Genomic DNA, 20,485 nt, shown 5'->3' with positions numbered 1-20,485 from the left:
CCTGCCCTCCACAGCTGGAACAGACAGAACTGTGCTGGCTTCTTTTCTGACGTACCTGATATGATGTTGGAGAGGATGTTCAGGTGCAGGGAGCAAGGAGGAGGAGAGCACTGCAAGATATCCTGGCAGTGCCTTGGCCTCAATCCCACCCATTCTGGAGCATTGCAGTTAGCATCTAACTGCTCTGCAGGGTGGAAGAAGCAGAGAGGCAGTCTTCACCTCTGCACTCCTCCTACTCTGCATAGGATGCCCATAATCCTGCAAGTTTCAAAGGTTATAAGCAGCCTCATTGGATTGCACCCTAAATAGTTTATTAAGTAACACAAGAAACAAAATCTCATCCGGATAGAACAGCATGATCTAAAGAAAACTCACCTGGGGAACCATACTCATGCCTCGGCAACCTACAGATTTTGGGCATTACTTCCATTAAAGTCTTCACATACTGAAGAATTGTGCCTTGTAACTACAAGAACATAGACAATCAGTTTGAATGTTTGTGTAAGCCATGGAGTTTTACATAGTAAAATTTTAATGCTTTCTCATTTTCTAATTATTTGAAGAACTCAGAAGAATCATAAATAGTCCTTTTAAAACGTGAAATCTTGATGTTTCCAAAAATGAAGCATGTCATGCATTAAAACTCATGCCTCTTTACACAAAACTGTTATTTTATGTTCTGAAACCATGTTCATTTGTTCCTGAGTCACTTACAGTTATCTGTATTTCAGGTTGTGAAAGTGCCATTTAGAAAAAGCTTCTCTGCTTTGGCATCCTCCAAACATGTTGGAGCAGTTTACACATTTGGAGAGAAGCAGTTTGGGAACAGTTGGTTAAACTGTTTTATTTTGCATTCAAATCAATATTAAAATAAAAATCACTGTTTGGATCAACATACCAGACTCTTGACAACTTTTAATAACTCTTCCATTACTACAGCAATCCCTTGATATCCCAGGAGTCTGCAGATGACTTTGAAATGTGAAGGACCAACGAAGTTCCTGTAACTGCTATAAATGCTGGAATATGCCAGATTCAAAGCCTAAAGAGGAACAGAAACATAAAGCATACCAAGTTATTGGCTATTTCACTGCAAGGGGCACAGAATCCTATCATGGGAAATGGTTACAGTTCTGATGCAATATTTCATACAAAAATTAAAGTGTTTTTCTCCTTCAGTTAGGAGAAGAATCACACAAAACTGTTACTCGAAACCGAATATCCTTAAGAGTGGTATCAGCTATTTTGAAGAATTTAACAGACACAAAATTCAGCATTCCAAATTAAGTATTTTTGATAGTAGACAACTGTAATGCAATAGTATCAAGCCAAATTACATTCACATTTTTTAATAGTAGACCCCTCGCAGGGTTTTGCTATGATACCCAAGAATGGGACCTGAAGGGTCTTATGGGAAGCAGTACAACACAAATTCGTGAAGGCTTTCTTAGCCATGTACTTAGGACAGGAATGGAAAACCTCTGGTTGACAGACCAAATGCAGACCTCAAGAGCTCTCAGATTTTTCCAGAAAACATACCCTCACTGCATTATTGACTGGTAACCTGTTTAACTGCTTCCCACAGGGTGGCTTATTTGTGAACAAGCTAGCCTGTCAAACCATAACTTATTCTAAGGGTTGTTGCGCCATCCAAACCCAGGTGATCAACCCTATACTGGGTGCAAGGAAGCTGTAAATAAGTCACTCAGCAAGAGGCTGGGCAAGGTTGGACCAAATGGACAGGGTATGTGAGGTACTGGTTTGATTCCTGTTCCATGGTGTGGAGAGTGCACTGATCCAATGGGGAAGACTAAAATGGTGGAAGACCAAATCGACGAATCACAAATCTCCCCTTCAGAGAAGGACACCGGTGCCACCTGTTCAGGTTGGACCCTTCCATGGCCTGATCAAGCTGCAGTAGTTGGGGACAAGATGGAGAGGCTCAGGCTGGTAGCTTGGCTGAACCAGACAAGGTGGCTGGAGTGGTGGGGCGGTTTGGTGAACCATGACGCTTGGAGCAGTCAGGAGAGCAGTGTTGTGCTCTTTTTGATTATTTAGGCTTTCAAACCTTCTTAGGTTATTTTCTAGATGAAAAGAGCAGGATATAAATGTAATAAATATCTAAATAATAAAATACATTTGGACCTTTATCAAGAGAGCCTACACTGAATACACTGAACTGCAAGCAAACATCTTGCATAGTAGTTATTTTAAGAGCAGACTGTCCTTTTAAAATCAGACTGTCCCTTTCTCTTCTGGAACCTACCATAGCAGATGTCAAGTGGATTATGAGAATCCATGCACCAAGTATGCTGGATAAAATTCATAATCCTTTTACTTTATAATGGTTGACTGAAATATCAAGTTGTTAAAAATGCTTGCTGGAAATGGCACATGGCCTGAGACTGCAGTACTGTGTATAGCTATAGACACACAGGAATATTGGCAAAGGCACATATATTTGCATTTAATTTACAGGAAAAGATTTCAGAACAGAAAAGGACTACACTGTCAAGGACAGGTCATTCTGGATGAGATTCATTCAAAAGGACACCACGAGTCAGAGATGATTTGATGGTACACAACAGTAACAACAACTCGCGCTATGCAACTTGATTTCCCCTTGTTTCTCCACTACCAGTCCAGCTACTGGCGGACAGAAAACAAAATTTCATTTTTTTACATGTGGTTTCTAATCATTTGTCCTCAAGACCACCAGGCTTTTCCAATAGCTGCCAAAAGATTCTAAAAAGATAAAACGGTGCAGGCATATAGCTAAGGAGGTATAAATTTCAACAGCATTTTTATTTTTCCATTTCTCTTTTATCAGATTTCTATCTTACCTGTCTTCCAAGGAGCTCAAGCAGCTTATGTACTCCCCACTTTTATCCCCACAGGAACCCTATGAGGTGGGTTGGGCTGAGAAATTATGACTGGGCCAAGCTTACTCAGTACATTTCAGGTCTTGAGTGGGATTTGAGCTTGTGCTTCTCCAATCCTAGTGTGACCCTCTGGCAACTATAAAATGGTGGCAAATAACTGGCACATGCACACCTGGGGAATTTCTATTGCAGCAAGAAAAACTGTATGACAAAACAACAGTGTGATGTACACAGGTAGCATTACAGAGTTTTAGAAACCGTACTAAACAATTTAGAATAGGCCAATAAGAAAGTACGATACTGCAAAAGGATTGCTTTGCACACCTAACAAATCTAACAAATAATATAAAACAAAACTATTTATGCCTAGCTGCTATCCCAACATTAAAATACATGTTTGCAGCAAAAAAATGTAAACTAGAATACAGAAGAAGAATTAATAAAAGCAAACCAACAGTTGCTACTTCAAGGTAATAAAGCCTAAATGCACTTGCCAAGGCTAATCTTTCCCTCCTCCCCACACTAGGAGTTCTGTAATGATGTCACTGAAGAGCAAAGCATTATTCACTTGCATCAGCAGTGAAGCTAACTCAGACACATAAAAGCAGAATCTAACTAGAGCGCTCCACCAGTACATCTTGTATCGGAAAGCCACCAAAGTGAAGGTGAGCTGTTCTACATCCCTGGAAAACCTAGGCAACAGAATGGTTAAGGCACAATGTTCTCATGTATGAACATAAGAAGAGAACAAAAAAGGCCTCATTACAGACATCCTTGCTGAAGAGAACAAGTGTAAAATAATGAGAACTTGGCTGAAATAACCAGTTTGAAGCAAACCAGCAAACACAGATCATGAAGAAAAATTAGCCATCAAACACCAACCTAGCCACCAGCTTTACCCAAATATTTCACAAAAATCTCAAGATTCTGAGAAACTAAGGGTGAGTATGAACTTTTCAAAGTTGATAACATAAAAATGGGATTATTCCTCAGCTTTTCGGTATACTGAGTTTCCAGCATATATATGTATATATGTGAATGGGGAAATGAAGTAATGTTTTGTTTGAAAGCTATGTAGATAAGAAAATGGCACAAAAGACAGGGTGGGTAAGAGAAATTCATCTCAAAGACTCAAATCAAAACCAGAGCATATATTTAAATTATTGAATATTTAAAATGAAGTTTACTTACGTAGTATTAAATAACAAAACAAACATAATACAAATGTGCAAAGTATTAAAACAATGTTGTAACTGGAGCAAAAACATGCGGTTATTTCTACATGTAATAAACCTCTTCTATGATAATGTATATCTGTTCATCCTTTTTATTTAAATCCAAGGTTCAAACACAGTTGTTTTGCTATTACTTTTGGTGTTACTTTTGGAAAAAGCTGCCTTCAATCCTTCTTTACCCTCTTGGAAAACTCATTTTAAATAGGCAATTTTAATCATAAAAAGTATACTGCTTTATGTTATTTTTCAGCTTTGAGCAAAATAATGCTACCTAAAAATTCCCAAACTACTAAGAAGAGTTTTGAAAAATTAGTTCTCAGACAACTTGTCTTTTCATTTATTGGGTTATTTTAATGAAATACTGAAATTCCACTCTGACATGTTTTACTATTGGCTAAGCAAGGCAAGTGCTTCACTTACTTCCACTAGTAACAAAAGTAATACTTTTGTAATGCTATTGTGTAATCAATAATGCATTCCAATCAATTAACAAGTGTTTATTAACAAGTGAATTAACAAGTGATTTCTGTAGCAGTTTTACACTAGATGTAAAAAAAAAAAAAAAAAGGTCCCAAATGCTGGAGGCCAACTATAGACAGTGTTTTATTCTCGTGTTACATGTAGAAATATTCATCTTAGCCTAAAATTGATACAAAATCACTTATTTTCCAGTGACTGTAAATTATTCTGCAGTAAATACTTGAGTTATTACATAAGTGTTATGGCTCATATGCAACACTGTGACATCCTTACTTTGAAGTAGGGAATTCTCTCCAAGTAAAAATGTTCAACATGTCAATGGTCTGATATGGAATCAAACTAAACAATCTCACACATGCACGGACTTATGTGCACAGAAAAAGGATGCCAGGAATATGCTGTGAACTGGTCCCAAGAGGTTTCAGTTTATTGCCACAGCAAGAGAAACATTTATTTGGGAACTAAATAAGTAAAAGCTAAATTCTTTAAACCTGAACTGCAACAGCAATCCCTTAAAATGGGGTGGGAGTGATAAAGAGTTATGATGATGGATCTAGTATTAGCCATACAGTAGACATACAGAAATCAACGGGCCTTGATTAAACCACGTCTACTTTAAGTCACATTGATTTTAACTGTACGTATAATTAAGTCTGGGCACAACCCTGTAATTCTAAAGGGATATGAATTGCATACTTGTAATTTAGCAAGTTTTGTGCTATCACTTTAGTTGGGGGTACCCAAACATAGTCAACACTGCCATTAAGTGCTTGATAGAGTATTAATTAATTTGGCATAGCAACCTTGTTTATCTTTCAAAGCTGATGCAAACATACATTTTCTCTTTTCCATGAAAAAAATGGATTCTACAGGAATTGTGACCTGTTAAAGGCTCCATTTTGTGCCATTTTTTTACCATCTTGGTCCGAAAACATAGTAATTATGGAAAATGGGGCAGGACAATTGCCCAACAAAACATGAAAAATAAGCTGCTTACACATTTTTCATGATTTCAGCAATATAGAGCGATTTGAAGCAACCACAAAAATAGCCTGAGGTATTCAGTTGTATCACTTCAAAAATATTAAGCCACACCTGTGTGGATTGCTACCGGTTCTACATATGCCTTTCTGAGCTTTTTTTTTTTAAACACACTTTTAAAAAATAGAGTAGCAAATGCCTTTATAAGGAAAGAACCGAATGAATGCTTCTGTTCACTGAAATTCTTTTTGAACTTAAAGCAATTCTACACAAGTCTTTGAAATTATAAGCATATAACTAATGGTATTTTTTTCCTCTTCCTTTATATTCCAGGATACCAGTGTTGAGGATCCTTTCTGATCTGCTTGCCACAATCTTTCCATTTCCTGAATCTTAAGAAGCACCACTATTCCCTGAAGTGACAGTCTGAGAAGAGAAACACGATGGGAGTGACAGTACAAAATATAACAGGAAACACAGCTCTAGTAATCTGGCCTAAAATGGCAAGTTGTGTTGACAGCTTTTATAGCATCATGTACAATCCAAACTGGGATAAAATGCTGTCAGGGTATACCAGAAAATATTTTCAGAAAGAGGAAAGAGTGCCAGCTGGCCGTTCTTCATTCGTTCTTGAGAACCTGATTCCATTAACAACATACATTCTGTGTGTAACATGCCAGTCAGCAAATCCATCCAGTGATCAGTGCAGAGTTTTCAACACACCTGAACAAGACCCGTCAACCACAAACAACAAAAAGAAAGATGTGGCAGTGGGCATATGGCTAACCAGTACAGTTTTGCTACTCATCATTATTGGTATCCTCATCTATGGAAGCTTGCATATATGGTGGCGCAAAAGGAGAGAGCGTTCAGAGAGACAAAGCATTAGACCAGACAATAAGGAAGAAACATGGGCAAAACAAGGAGCATGCAATTCAGAGCTTTTCAACAAGCAGCCCCAAGCAGCCCAAGGAGTTGAGATCAGAAGTACAGATGGTGCCCAGTTGGCTACAATTATTGCAAATCCTTTAACATCTAAGAAGCCCATCATGATGAATTCCAAAAGCCAGGATTATATGCCTATGTCTATATGTCAGTCTGCCCTAACTTAGATACCCTTCATTAGGGCCAGGCAGCATTCATGATCTGCTGTACACAACAACGTATTTAGCATGCAACAGACATGCAACTGGTTTGATCATTATTCAAGAAAAACTGTTCTATGCAATCACTTTTCTAAATAGCAACTTCATCTAAGCTATCACAACTGTATTTCATTAGAGGAAAAATAAGGCATAGCAGAAAATCTAATACCCTCCTTGATTTTCCAAGTACAGGAAGAGATAAATCAACAGCTGGAAATCAGGTAGCTACTTTAGCTCTGTTGCCAAGTCACTGCGTACTCGGTAGAATTTTTGAATGTTTTTTATTTGAACAATAGAATCCCACATCAAAATCTGTTTTTTGATATAGGAAGGAGGAGGATTATAAAACAAGATCTACAAGCTTCCTTAGGTGCATAGAACTAACCTCATATTAAGTTTGATCTTGGCTTTATATTACTTTTGATCTTAAATTGGATCAACTATGTATACAGCATTGCTGGGAGGAAAGAGAAACACATCTGTAAAACAAACTATTATAGTTTATAATCTCTCAGTCATTTCTAAACTGTACCACATACCATTGTATAAGAAAGATAATGGGATTCTATGGGTGGGGAGTAATGGACAGAATGGCTTTCAGGCATTCCCTATCTTCCATCTGGAAGTCTATCCAGCAGAAGGAATTTATTTTAGTCCTAACTCCGTAGCTATTAGTGATGTCATTTAAAAAGTTAGTCATCTGATTAAAGCTGTCAGTTATAGTTTTTATGTTACACTGCTTTTTAGTACATGGATGTATGAATGGCTCAATACAGTTTTTACACTATATAAAAAAATGAACAACTAGTAAACTGATTGCTGTTGTAATTTCTAGTTGCTTCTCCTGAAACTCAATTATCTCGCTGTCTTCTAGACTGCTGTGATAATGTACTGCCTGAATCACAAAATAAATGTGCCATCTTTACTTCATGAAAGCATTTGCTACTAATCTGTGAGATACTCGAGTTTTTAACACCATAAAGTAAAGCTCCATGTGGACTAACTAATATAAACAAAACCCAAATCAGGTACCACACAAAGTAACTGTGCCAAATTAATGCTGAGCTAATCTTTCTTAGGCGACCATTCATTCACAAGAACATTTAAAATGAGTTGAGCTGCACTGCCCTCAGTGGAACTATCATTTTAGGTAGACAGGGATTCTTTTGTGACTGGATATATCTCATATATAGAATTTCAAATAGAGTGTGAATGAAATTAAAAACATGTGTCTCAATGCAATTTTTAATCCTGGGTTCTAAAAATGTTTTTATTGTCCTGATTTCCTGCATTCAATCTTAAATACTATTTCAAATGTTCCATAATATAGTCTTTGCTGTTAAATTTTAAAATGCAGTTTCCAGTGTTCGTTTGGCTAGAAAACAGGGCAAACTATGGTTTGCACAGACTCTGTTTCAGTAATTGTATTTAGGTATTCTAATCCCCAACATAATTAGAATTGCAAAATGGAGTATATTGATCCTACCCCATGGGCAAAAGATCTAATGCCTGCAGGGTGGAAAGACTATCCTGCCTTATTCATGTACATTCCATACCTGTTTCCAAACCCCAATTTTTTTAGGGTTCTAAACTGCACAGCAACCCTACAGAAGTGGATCTGGCTCCCTGATGCAAATATTCTCCTTTCAATTCTTGACCAAGATGGTTACAGGGAAGATATTATAAGCATGCTGACCAATATTTGAGCAAACTATATTTTGCTGAAATCTAAGAGGGAGGGAGGGAGGGAGGGAGGGAGAAATTCAGAGATTACTAAAGGAGTAGGTAAAGGGGAGGGATATACAATCTCAAAATTTCACTGTGCCATGAAGCCAGTTTGCTTCAACCAGACCAATATCCCTATATGTTAATTTTCAGTCATAATCAGTCTACCTTGAAAATCAAACAAATTACACAATTTATACAGCACAAATACATTCAAAGTAGAAGCTAAAAACAAACTGCAATGCTTAGTAACACATAGCTGCACAGTATATTCCTCTTTAATATGCAAAAACAAAAATCAAAACATATTAACCTTTGATCCATGCAGGTATTGGGGCTGTGCATTTGGTTGTTTATCTCTCTGGAATTCCTGAGAAAAGGGTAGTACTGTTCGAACAAACCTACATAAATCAAATAAGACAATAAAACAGTTTACATTTCTGTGATAAAATGTATAATTTATCCTGCAAATCACGTTAACAAAAACAAAGTTGCCTTATTATTTTTTCATGTAGAGCTGAAACGCTGAGAAACATAAGGTGATACTCTTTTAGGTAATTTTCATCATCACAGAATTACCATTCTGTTAAATAATATAAAAACTCAACCTCTGAAGATTCAGTGACTTTAAACATCTAGAGCAGAAAAATGCATCTATGTTAATTGGAAATCCATTTACAGACTCCTGTTACGCTTATGTTGGGCTGCCTTTACAGAAAAAAAGAAGATTTGGATATTGCTGTATAATCTTACCATACTACACAAACAGTTCTTTTCTTTAAGTGTCTATGTATACTGGTGGAATGTTTGCTATTGCCATTGTATGTACACCTAATATCCACTTACGAAGAATTCTCATTGACCCAGTTCACATAATATGATGGGTTCACTACAAACCAAAGGTTGTTTAACCCTCACATAACCCCTGATGGTCAGGATTTGGATGACACACTGCAACCCCACCAAGAGTGGCATATTGAAAATGGTTCCTAGAACATGCCACAGCCAATTGCAAGTTAAAAAATCCAAGGTGACCCTAGTGTGTCATACATACTAGGCCATTGATTCGTTGATCAACATCACACTGCAGCCAGATAGCTCAAAATAATACACAGTGTCTATTTTTTCAATCTTGTTGCAACTTATTTTCCTGGTAACAACTGAATTCTGAAGATTTCTTTAGATGTGTGAAGTTGAGCTGGTCTGGATTATAAAAACTTGGCTTATTGAAGCTAAATATGCATCAGCCCTTTCTGCATTCATCCAGCTTCCTTCATTTCTCCTCTTGTAATTAAAGTTTCCCATTTCATCCAAATGAAGAGACTATGGTTTCACCAGCTTCAGAACAAGTCATGATATCAAACCAACTTCAAATAATGGTTTAATATCCAGACATGTTAAGGGCATAGTTTCCTGATTTAATGCTTTAATTACCCTGAAAATATTGAGGAGCAAAATGAATCTGTGAGCAAGCAAAAGCCACATTCATATCTGAGCTCATTATTAATCCAAGATACATTGGTCACCATTTCTATATGCACAGTAAGTCTTTTCAGTAAAGTTACTCTGTAAGAACACAGTTGAGGGAAGAGGGTTCCCTCAACTTTGAAGAGTAACTGCAAACATGCAAAAGGAAAAATGTGTGGGCAGATTTAGAAAAGAGGAAAGGCAAGTGGAGAAAGGGTTAATGTTACATCATCATGTAACGTGTAGTTCGCCTTTCACTGGGCAGATGTATTCATAAAAAATGTTCTCAAAAATTATTTTTAGAACATCTATTCCTATACAGAACCTACCAACATTGTCTGTTCTTTAATGAATGTTAATACTTTTCTTAATTCATTCGAATACTTAGAAAAGCTAAATGTTATAACTGATATAAAACAATTATACAGATTCACCTTAAAATTGGATATACTCCATCCTTCGCTCTCTGATGATGAAAATTATTTCTGTAAATCTACTTTGGTACACTTTATGCTGCTAACTGGAGGTTTCAACTTGCTTCAAGATAATGATGTTGTATCACATGTTGTGTCACTTTTTAATCTCTACATGATGACATTCCTAGCAGTGTATCCATTTTAATCAACCCAGCACTAAGCAGCTGAAAAAGTAGATTACTCAAACCAAGCTGTTTCCAGTGTTCTGTCTATCTGCATGTGTGTAGTAGTAGTTAAGCTGATGAACACACAATACAGATTTTGAAGTATTCATTTCACTTTCCAGCAATCCAAGCAAGATAACAACTTGGCTTAAGCGCTCATATCTAAGTCAGCTTTCAGGTCAGGCAGACATTATACAAACTGAGAGTTTTGCAAGTAGTGAAGAGATGAGACCAGGAACCATTTGAAGAACTGAGAGCATTTAGGTTCAGGGCCAGCTCCAACTTATTCCTTCAGTAGTGGGTTTACTGCAAACAAGACCACCACTGGTGATACCTGGATGCCCACAAAGCTATCTGCAAGAGTACCAGAAGCCTCTGTAGCATATGTGCCACCCCAACGATGAAGAATTTCCATCCCATTCTAACCCCCTCAGCCAATCTTTGGTGGGAATTATGACTGCTCTGTAAAAGAATCAACCATTATGAAATAATACCACTGAGAAGCAACTCTAGTCTCCCTGCAGAGTTGATAGATTGTTGTAATAATATATGGAAAGGGCTTTGATCAGCTGAAGTGTTCCCGAAGGGAGGGGTATTTCTACTTAATTGCATTCATTTGTTGAAGATAATGCAAATCCTTTATTAAGAGTAAAATTCAAGGACCAACACAAATGAACAGAGAAACAGAATATGCTTATTATACAGCTTAGAATGCATATACTGCCTTAAAATCAGGGCCTCTTCTTTTTCCTTACATAAATGTCCAAGTCAACAAACTTTACATTTGGCCTTGCTTGCACAGAAAAGTTGAAGACAAGTAGATGCAATTAGTAAATGTCCATTAATTTAATAGCAGGCCATCCTAATATTTAATCTCATTATATTATGGAAAGTAAACCATTACAAATATTTAGGCAGCTTAAAGTGCAGTTTATAGTAATGCTTTTTCAGGAATGACCTCAACATTTGACCCTAATACTTAAAACATTTCGCAAATGTTGAAACTCCTGGCAATGATTTAAAATTACATACAGTTAAAAGACACACAGAGCTCTATGATCATTACCACTAGGCCCAAGACAAGAAGCTTGTGGTAATGAACAAATGCATTCTAATGCAGTGAAGAAAAGCCCTCAAAGTATCCCTATTTTCTAAGATCCTTCTTCATTACTATGTATCTCAACAATTATCATGCTGGTGTGAAACTAAGCTTGTGATCACACAGGAGCACCAGGTAATACAGAGCATCAAGTTAAGACTTCTCCAGTGATTCAGTCACTTTCAGTGAACGAAAGCAGTTCTGGAAGGTAACTAACCATTCTCGTTCAGATATTTTAAAAATGCAAATTATACACTTGGTCCAGACAATGGGTTTTATCCAACAAGGCAGAAGATACTATAAGCTGTTTTGCACCTCAGTCAAGAGTGTTTCTTGAGACAAGTAGAATTAAATCCACTTGCACAAGAGTTTGTTCAAGATGCTGCACAAGCAGAAGTATGAGAATGGCTACAGAGTTTACCTAGCATATTGCAGCTTGAAAGCCTGTGCATGTATTTGTGGAACAGCACTAGCAGATGTTTTCTTTCCACAGATAGTACTTTGGATCCATCCAATTATTTCAAAGCCCCAATTTTACACAATCTGTTCTGATTAAATGAAAACATCTCTGTTCATCCTTGCTTCCTCTGCATGAATGTGCAGCAGGACTACCATATGAAAACTACACTCTAGAATAGAGAATGAAAATGGAACATTCTGCTCTATTTAAATATAAATATAAATGCAAACAATTTAACATATATATAAAATTGTAAAACACATGGAGAAACATACAGACATTTGCACTTTGTGGAATCCTTTACAAATAGAATTAAAAGCCCTGAACATGCTGAGCACTGTAACTGTAGCTGTAACACCTCATTTTATTAATTAATATTTTGTTTAAAGGAAAAAGCCATCAAGTTTATCCAGTGTTAAATTAACAATTCTAAGCTTTTTGGGAAGTTCCAACTAGCCATTCAGCAAGCAACGTGGATGATTGGATTCACGTATCACAGTAGCCCATGATAGCAGTAACTCACATTTGTTGGATGTTTAGTAAACTACCCGTGATATTACCTGACAAGTAACTTGGCTCTCTGTGGGTTGTTCCTCCCCTCCTTTCCACTATGTCCTCCAGCAGGTAACAAGGGGATTCTTTTCCCTGCTGTGATCATGAACTATTTTTTGGTTTACTCGGACTTTCCCCCACGGTTTCTGTTTTTCCCCTCCCTGAAGAACTCAAGGATTGATCTCCATTTTGATAGCCAATGAAAGCCTCTTCAAAGTACCCAAGTGACATACTGCAAAAAAATTCACTGCTTTCCTTTTAAAAAAGAAGTTTGTACTCAGAATGTGCACCATTTTTGAATAATTTTATTGCTAATTTTTAAATAGTCGGACATGGCCAAGTACAAGCCATGTGCACTTCTGTAGTTCTAATACTGAAAGCCTTGCCTGGGCAATGTTGTAGGAGGTACCAATTGTCAAAGTTCATCAAGTAACAAGTCTGGACTTTGTTTCAGATAACACAACACCACCATTGGTAGTATGAGGTGCCATACCTGTTAGTAGATCCGTTGTAGCAATAATTTGGAAGGAAATCATAATTGAGCTCCCAAAAGACATGAAGGGTGATTCTTCCATAGGGAGCTGATACATTATGGTTGGCTTCTCTGAACATGGCATCAAAACTGTCCAACATCATGTATCTGCTAAGGAGCTTGTGTGTCATCTTGTTTATTTCTATTAACCCATCCAACTCCTAAGGTTTTTAAAAAAAATAAAGTAAGTAGGAAAAGGACAGAAGGAGGAAAGACTGCAATCAGAATCTGATCAGATAAGATGCAGATCAACAACAAAACACATTGAGTAAACTACTGCAAGCATCTGAAACATATTTATAAGCACAATCTACCCTCAATATGCCTCCTCAGTATAAGGGTAGAAGTAATTCTACTGAATAATTAATGCACAACAGTTCTTAAAACCTCTTCCTAAAAGCATTGAATTGATAGCCCTTGTTCTGATATGTAAGACCATTTAAAATTATGTTATTAAAGCCAATGAAATTTAGTAAGGAAAATTTTAGGTTTTATTAAACTATTAACAGACTTTAGTCAGAATATGAAAATACTAGCCTAGCCCTATCATCATTATCATTATCTTTATCATTATCATTATTTCTTTTCTATACTGCCCACTACCAAAGCTCTCTGTGCTGTGAATTTCATATAAAACCCTGACATAGCAAATCCTAACAGGACATAAGGCGCTGAAAAATATGAGAAGTGGAATGATGCTTCGTATTGCTAAAAATGGGGCTAGCTATCTGGTTTTCATTCCCAAACTTTGTGCAAAACCATTTAACAGGAAATAATTCTGTTTTCCTCTTTTTATTAAAGAGAGGAACAGGTTGTGGAATACAACTGTAGGCATTAGGAAAACAACAGAACAGAAACCTCAGGAAGCTGAAGGCAAATAAAATCTGCACAGTTAAAAATAAGCAAAAGGAGCCAAGAACTCAAGTGGGACATAAGCTGTAAGACAGTGGAGGCTAATGTTGTGGGTAAATAATATCTGGCTATCAGAAACATGAACTACCAAAAAACGCCACAAAAGAAAGAACCATTATGGGATCACTGGAAATAGCCAGATGTTGTCATGTCTTCTCCTTTTGCATGCTCCCTTTTCTTTGCTATTAGCCTTGCAGGCCAACAATGTGGAGAAATTTCCATCCCTTCCATCCCATATGTTTCTGAGCAGGCACAGAATAGAAGTGGGTGGAAGTAAACAGATGGGTTACACTGCTTTTCTCCTTCCCCAATATTAATGCTTTGAGATATTCAGAAAAGACCAACTTACGGCATATTCCCAGATGGGAAATTGTCAGTCAATCCCAACTCAGTAAGAATTTGAACAGTACTAATAATTTTCAATACTTACAACAATGGAAGTCAAATCTTCACTTTCAAATCGACTGATTGCCAGTTCCATTGATTTGTACATGGCTGCTGAAATTCGCTGAGTGATAAGGCGGTTCAAATCAATAGACCGACCAAGAAGCTAAAGCAGAAGAAATTCCAGAAAGCTGTATCAAACATTATGTCTATACAGACACACGCTTTTCCACAACCCCACACCTCTACAAAATACATATGTTAAGGCCTGCTTTTCCTTGCTAGTGGTAGCGAGACATATCCAAAGGGCTCCCTTGCTAGAACTAGCAAGGGAATTCCCAGGTGTGCGTATGTGTATGCACATGTGTGTGTGCATGCATGCAAGTGTGTGCCTCCTGGCATTATCCAATGCGAGGTTTGCATATTGTTGGTACAGAAAGATACCAAACAAAATTTCTTACTTTCACAACTGTTCTCTTACGGAGTTGTGCACTCTGTACTGTAAAAGGCAGGCGGGCTTCATGTGTTGAACTTTTGAATTATGCACCTGTGTCATATAAATTGAGAGGTGAGAAGATTACAGGATATCCTTTGGTTTTGGACTCCCATAGTCTATCAATCAGATGCAGGTGGCTCAGTGGGACAGACACACATTAGAGTGAAAATAGATACAATATATGCCTAACCAATTAGATAATATCTTTGTTCTGAAAATATATGCACTAGGAAAGGCTAAGAAACTATTAGAAACTTGAGTTAAAACTGTGATTTAACACTGGGCCTTTTTCCTACCCAGCTCCTACATTTACTTAAGAAGTTTTTGCCAGAGTTCCTGTCAAAAGCTTTTTCATAGGGAAGAAGATCATCGGCCCACTAGTGTTCATAAATGATAGGTTTGTGCCTCATATGCTGCATTTTAGACATTGCAAGATGGGATATTAAGCAAAAAGGAGATGGGATATTAAGCAAAAAGGAGACAGCAGAAGCATCAACACACCACAAGAAAAGTGTTTTAAAAAGAACAGACTGTAAAAGAACTGCACAGAGGGTGTCATTTACTAACCTGGACATGTCTCTGCTTTAGCAGCGTCTCATACCGGTTAGATGTTAGCAAAGGAATTGTTGCTCCCTGATTCTTGCACTCTGATCTTAATCGTTTATCCAGAAGCAGACTATTGAAATGAGAGTATATTAAATAGCAGACTGTGACACAAGCATTATTTTAAAATCACAACAGAAATATTTTTAAATGGTTTAATGGTTGTAGTTACCTTCCTGCCATAACCTTGTAGTAGGCAAATATCTGGTCTGCCAACTTGTAGACAAATTGGTCAAAGCACAAGTTGACCTGAAGAAAGCAACATATGAACTGTCTTTACTCACATGGAAACATTTCCTATTGAAAAACTACTTCCAAAGTAGCCACAAAAATGCAATATGCTCAGCAGTTCAGTCTACCCTTGGGTGGCACTCAAGCATAGCTAATCTTGCTCCAGTGCTAAACAATAGGAGAGTCTGTAGTGCCAGATCTGAGACTGATTCTTTGTTGCAGGCAAATTATCATGTAAACATCCACATGTAGACTCGCCTCAAGTGTGCTTACTTTTCTCAGGTTCTCTTCACTATTACCAGTTTACCCCTATGGAAGAAATTCACTCAAATACTCTGCTGTTCAACATCCTGCAGGACATACTCAACTCTCTTACCTCTGCCTCAATTTCATCATAGAGAAACTGCTTCTTGAATTTGGTAAGTGCATAATGAGCACTGTCATTATAAAGGTCCAAAGAGTACAGAACATATCTAAACATGGGAATAAAAAATATTTTCAGGCACGCATGGAAATTATCTGTTATTCTCTTACTATTATAGCAAGTAACCTTAGAACAAAACACTTAATCCATTAATTAACCAAAGACTGATAAAAAGAATGCAAAATTATCATAATCAAAATATATTTCCTCATCCCCAAATGCTGGTAATTAGTATACAGAAAACCATGCAAAGCTGGTAATACATCCTATCCAAGAGTTACTCCCAGTCTTATCAGGCACAGATTCCAATCATCAGTACTGTAAACAGGCCAGGGTGCACCTACATTATGCAAGCCAGAAAGCCACAGAAACTTCTTTGGCATAAAGGTTTAATTATCTATCTATCTATTTAAAACATTTCTATGCTGCCCCATCACAACAAAGCCTCGGGGCGGCTCACAACACATAAATAAATACAGAAGTAATAAAATAAATATTAAATTATACAATAAATAACCCCCCAGTGCATTCTCAGCTTAAAAAAAACAAACCCCTAGTTAATAAATTATTAACAGTTAAAATAAGTTTTAAATAAAAAGGTCTTAGCCTGGCACCGAAAAACAATGTAAAGGCTCCTCAATGTAAAGACTCCTCAAAGTAGAAAAAGGAGTGCTGAACAGAAGAAGGGAAAGTGGCAACCTCCCAAGGACCATCTCTCTTTCCTCCATCTCTGACTTTAAAAAGAGTTTTCCCCTCTCCCACAGACCACTTAATCAAACTTTCATGAGAATTTTCTGCATCTGCAACTGAAAAACAAGTGAAAGAGGTACGTCAGTCTTACTCCATCATTGATGCTTCCTTGGTCTCCAAAATGTGGTCTGTCAGAATCCAAGGCATAGACATTTCAATAGGGAACTGGATTCTTCTGCCCATTGTCAGTTCCAAAAAGAACTCCCTGAACCATAGCTGGGACAAATCACAGCATTGCTGCAATGTTTCTTATTGTAGAAAAAAAATACTGAATTAATTTTCTTACAGCAAGAAACAGATTGTTAACAAACATACACAAAACAATTATTCTAATGGAGATATGTTGCATAAATAAATAGAAAATGAGAGGGGTTACCAGAATGGCAAGTGAAAAAGTTAGCAGAAGCCAATATTCAAATAGACAGCCAAGGGAGTTACTATAAGCTTGTACTAATAAAAAGACACACAACAAACACAATTGGTTGCATTACTGAAAATACTGCCAAAAGTGTCAGCAGTTTAGTAATGCACAGGTGTGCATGGGGAGCACACACTCATGGAGCACAAATGCACACACACAACTGCATTTCCCACTTGTACCAAATGCTGTGAAGGCTACAACCCTTTCAGGAATTAAGATGGCAAGGAGGTAGAGAAGGAGCGAGAAGGGAAGGAGGCAGCCATCATTATTCTCTTTGTCGGATTAGATGCTGGTACTCACTCATTCCACATGGTAGGCCCTGATTAAAGAAAACTAACTTGAGAATGTTTGCAAAGATGCAAAGGTAGGGAAAATAGTCACAGCAAATAGACTACTTGGAAGATGCCATGAGAGATGCCAATGATTCCTTCTGCCCCTTCACAGCAAAAGGATTTTCACTGGGCTAAAGCAATGTTTCCCAAACCATTTTATTAAGAGACTAGCTCATCAAAGGCATTGTAAGCCATCTAGGGTTCCTTGCAGAGGATATTAAGGCAATGTTGTAATAAATAACAATACAAATTTTGCTGGGCATAAATAAGAGGACTGAGCCAGGGAGAGGGTAGGAACTGCAACTTGTATACTCTGCAGCCTTTACCAAGGCTGGGTGGCACAATGATTTACAGTGACCCATCTGTTGCACAGACACAAAAAAACCTTGCTTTGTTCTAGTATTTAGTGCAGCTGGCAAAGATAAGCACAAATTGTTTAGGTTCAGCCCAATACTGCTACTGGCAGATCCACCCAGAAGACGTTGGGGAGTCTGAATTAATGTTTGGGAATCATTGCACTAGGTAACCAAACCAAGGACATTAAAACTAACGAAAAACAGCAGTGCACATGAAGTTCACTAAAACATTAACTCTCTCTTCCATTGAAAAGAAACAGTTCCAGTAATGACATGATTTGGAAAGACAACACAATACAGTATGACTAGACTAGAGACATGTCAGTATGTAAATCCACTAGAACAACATGCTTCCGATTGCAGCCAATAGTGGAAGAAATGGCAGCCAAACAGAAAAAAATTGCTTTTATTTTTTAAGGAAAAAAAAGGTATTTGGTTTATTTCTATAGAAGATGGGGAAAATCCAACTTAGAAGCCATTTGTGCCATTTTAACAGGATCAATATTAGAGTCTCTTACTACACTGAAATTTCACAGAAGAAAGAAAAGTCACACCAACTGAAAAAAAAAAACATATGAAGCACCTAACCATTTAATTCCAGATTTGTTTGTTTGTTTGTTTGTTTGTTTTGAATGTTCCAACTGGTTAAGAACCTAAGAGCTCTGCTGGATCAGACCAAGGGTCCATAGAGCCAACCACCCTGTTTTCCCACAGCAGCCAGTCAGATGCCAAGCTGCTAATGCTAAGAGGCCGACATTTTAAATCAAAAAAGCCACATAAAATCGGAAACATTTTCTCAGGTCATGTTAAGAGGTGTTAGGACATGCTAAAGCTGGAGACTGATCATCTGCATATCTTACCACTGAAATTTATCAAGTGGGTGTAGAAGAAAGACTCTCGGTGGAATTTTTCTATGTCCAATATGGTGGGCCCCTCAAGGCTACTTCTCAAGGTTTTCTTGGAACCACTTTTGTCAGCAATGAGGGACTCTAACATGGTTCTCACCATGTAAAGCTGCGTTATTAAACAAAACATTCATGACAGGGGGAAAAACATACATGGCACATTAGTTTAGCATCACCAAAATGCACTGCCAAAATAAAAGACTGCTCCACCTCAAATTGAAACCTGAGAAGTTCAAAAGTCATTAAGTTGAGGGAGGAAATAAAGGAAGAAAAACTACCACAATTTGCAGTGGAACAGTTGATGTCACCACATTATTTCAAAATAATAAGTAAAGCCTTACCACCAAAGTTTAAAAGAGTGGGATAGATGTAGGACTGTCTCAGAAACGTGTTTATCACATGCAATAACTTTTCCATTTTCAGAGATCTGAGCTGCTTCAACAGCTCAGCAGAGTTTAAGGACTCTGTCATAGTGCGAACCATGTAGAGCTAAAAACCAACAGAGAAGGAAAAGGCAAAGGGGGAAAAGAAAGACTTCGTTAATTCAAAACACAAGGGTAAATAAAGAAAAGGAAAAAAACAACAAACCAGAGAAAATGTGTATTAGTTTGTTAAGAGAGGAATAGCAAAAGAGAAGAGAACATAGAACCCAACTGATCTACAGTTAATGCGGACAGATTTATTCTTTTGGCCTACTCATCTTGTTAAGGCTCCAAACACCACTCATAAGAGAATGTCATTTCTGCATCATTACATATTATAGAAGAACAACCTGTCCCTCTTGACAAGATTCAATTGAGTTTACTCTGCCAATCACAAAGATTTCCAGTTTGAATGCAACATTATATCACCTAGTAATACTGAAGCATAAACCACACAGTGGTATTGTTTCAAGATTGCTATGTTCTTAAGGCTTCTCAAAATGAATAAGCAGAAGAGCTGAGGAACTGATAAGCTTGAAATTGACACATAACACAGTGAAAGATATAGAAGGCAGGTGCACCCAAGAAAATATAAGCAAGCAATAGGGTATCTTTCCTCTGAATTGCAGAACCTCCCCTCCAACCCACACTGGTTTTGAAAGGCTCTGCTTTTTCTCATTTGCTTTGCTGTGTGGCATAAACAGCTGTAATTCAAGAACAACTGCACATCTGGCTCAATGATTCAATAGTTGTCCTGATACTGCATTTCTTTGTGAGAGGAATCAAGGAAAGAACACAGAAAGCACAATCCAGTGTCCTCCACCCTCACACATTAGCCTTGTTAAGTTCATCCAATGCAGGGTGTGAGTCACAGCAGCAGCAATTGCCACTGCCAGTTTGTTGCACCTGCATTTCATGGAGACAGCTATTTTCAGCAAGAGAGGGAAGCATATTTGTATGCCATCTGGCTACAGCATAAGCTGTCCGCCTGAACCTTTTCCCTTCTGCATTCACCTGGCAGCCCTCTTTAGTCCACCTCAGGCATGATTTC

At 37.5% G+C, this 20,485-nt stretch overlaps 2 protein-coding genes across 3 annotated transcripts in view; one reads left to right on the top strand and one right to left on the bottom strand.

Moving 5' to 3' along the window:
• The window catches only part of CYFIP1 (cytoplasmic FMR1 interacting protein 1), a 57,133-nt gene that overhangs the window by 13,106 nt on the left and 23,542 nt on the right, over positions 1 to 20,485 (bottom strand). The window contains exons 1-11 of one of the 2 annotated variants that reach the window (XM_044433169.1): positions 19,354 to 19,485; positions 18,968 to 19,121; positions 17,090 to 17,246; positions 16,201 to 16,297; positions 15,766 to 15,842; positions 15,558 to 15,666; positions 14,541 to 14,660; positions 13,160 to 13,359; positions 8,762 to 8,849; positions 899 to 1,042; positions 376 to 466 (exon numbers count right to left, since the gene is read on the bottom strand). In XM_044433169.1, coding sequence (XP_044289104.1) covers positions 376 to 466; positions 899 to 1,042; positions 8,762 to 8,849; positions 13,160 to 13,359; positions 14,541 to 14,660; positions 15,558 to 15,666; positions 15,766 to 15,842; positions 16,201 to 16,297; positions 17,090 to 17,246; positions 18,968 to 19,115 — 1,231 coding nt within the window. In that variant the 5' untranslated portion in view covers positions 19,116 to 19,121; positions 19,354 to 19,485. Of the gene's footprint in view, positions 1 to 375; positions 467 to 898; positions 1,043 to 8,761; positions 8,850 to 13,159; positions 13,360 to 14,540; positions 14,661 to 15,557; positions 15,667 to 15,765; positions 15,843 to 16,200; positions 16,298 to 17,089; positions 17,247 to 18,967; positions 19,122 to 19,353; positions 19,486 to 20,485 lie in introns of those variants that run through there. The other variant, XM_044433160.1, reaches the window with a different exon arrangement.
• Positions 3,774 to 7,013, top strand: FNDC9 (fibronectin type III domain containing 9). The gene is made up of 2 exons (XM_044433316.1): positions 3,774 to 3,823; positions 5,912 to 7,013. Exon 2 carries the CDS (start codon positions 6,022 to 6,024, stop codon positions 6,688 to 6,690), a length of 669 nt encoding a protein of 222 aa, XP_044289251.1. The 5' UTR covers positions 3,774 to 3,823; positions 5,912 to 6,021; the 3' UTR covers positions 6,691 to 7,013.

Source organism: Varanus komodoensis, unplaced genomic scaffold (genome assembly GCF_004798865.1).
Source record: "Varanus komodoensis strain SLA01 unplaced genomic scaffold, ASM479886v1 scaffold1, whole genome shotgun sequence".
In the NCBI taxonomy this organism is placed as follows: domain Eukaryota; kingdom Metazoa; phylum Chordata; class Lepidosauria; order Squamata; family Varanidae; genus Varanus; species Varanus komodoensis.
The sequence above is the reverse complement of the archived record's forward strand: the minus strand, read 5'-3'. Positions and strand labels throughout refer to the sequence as shown.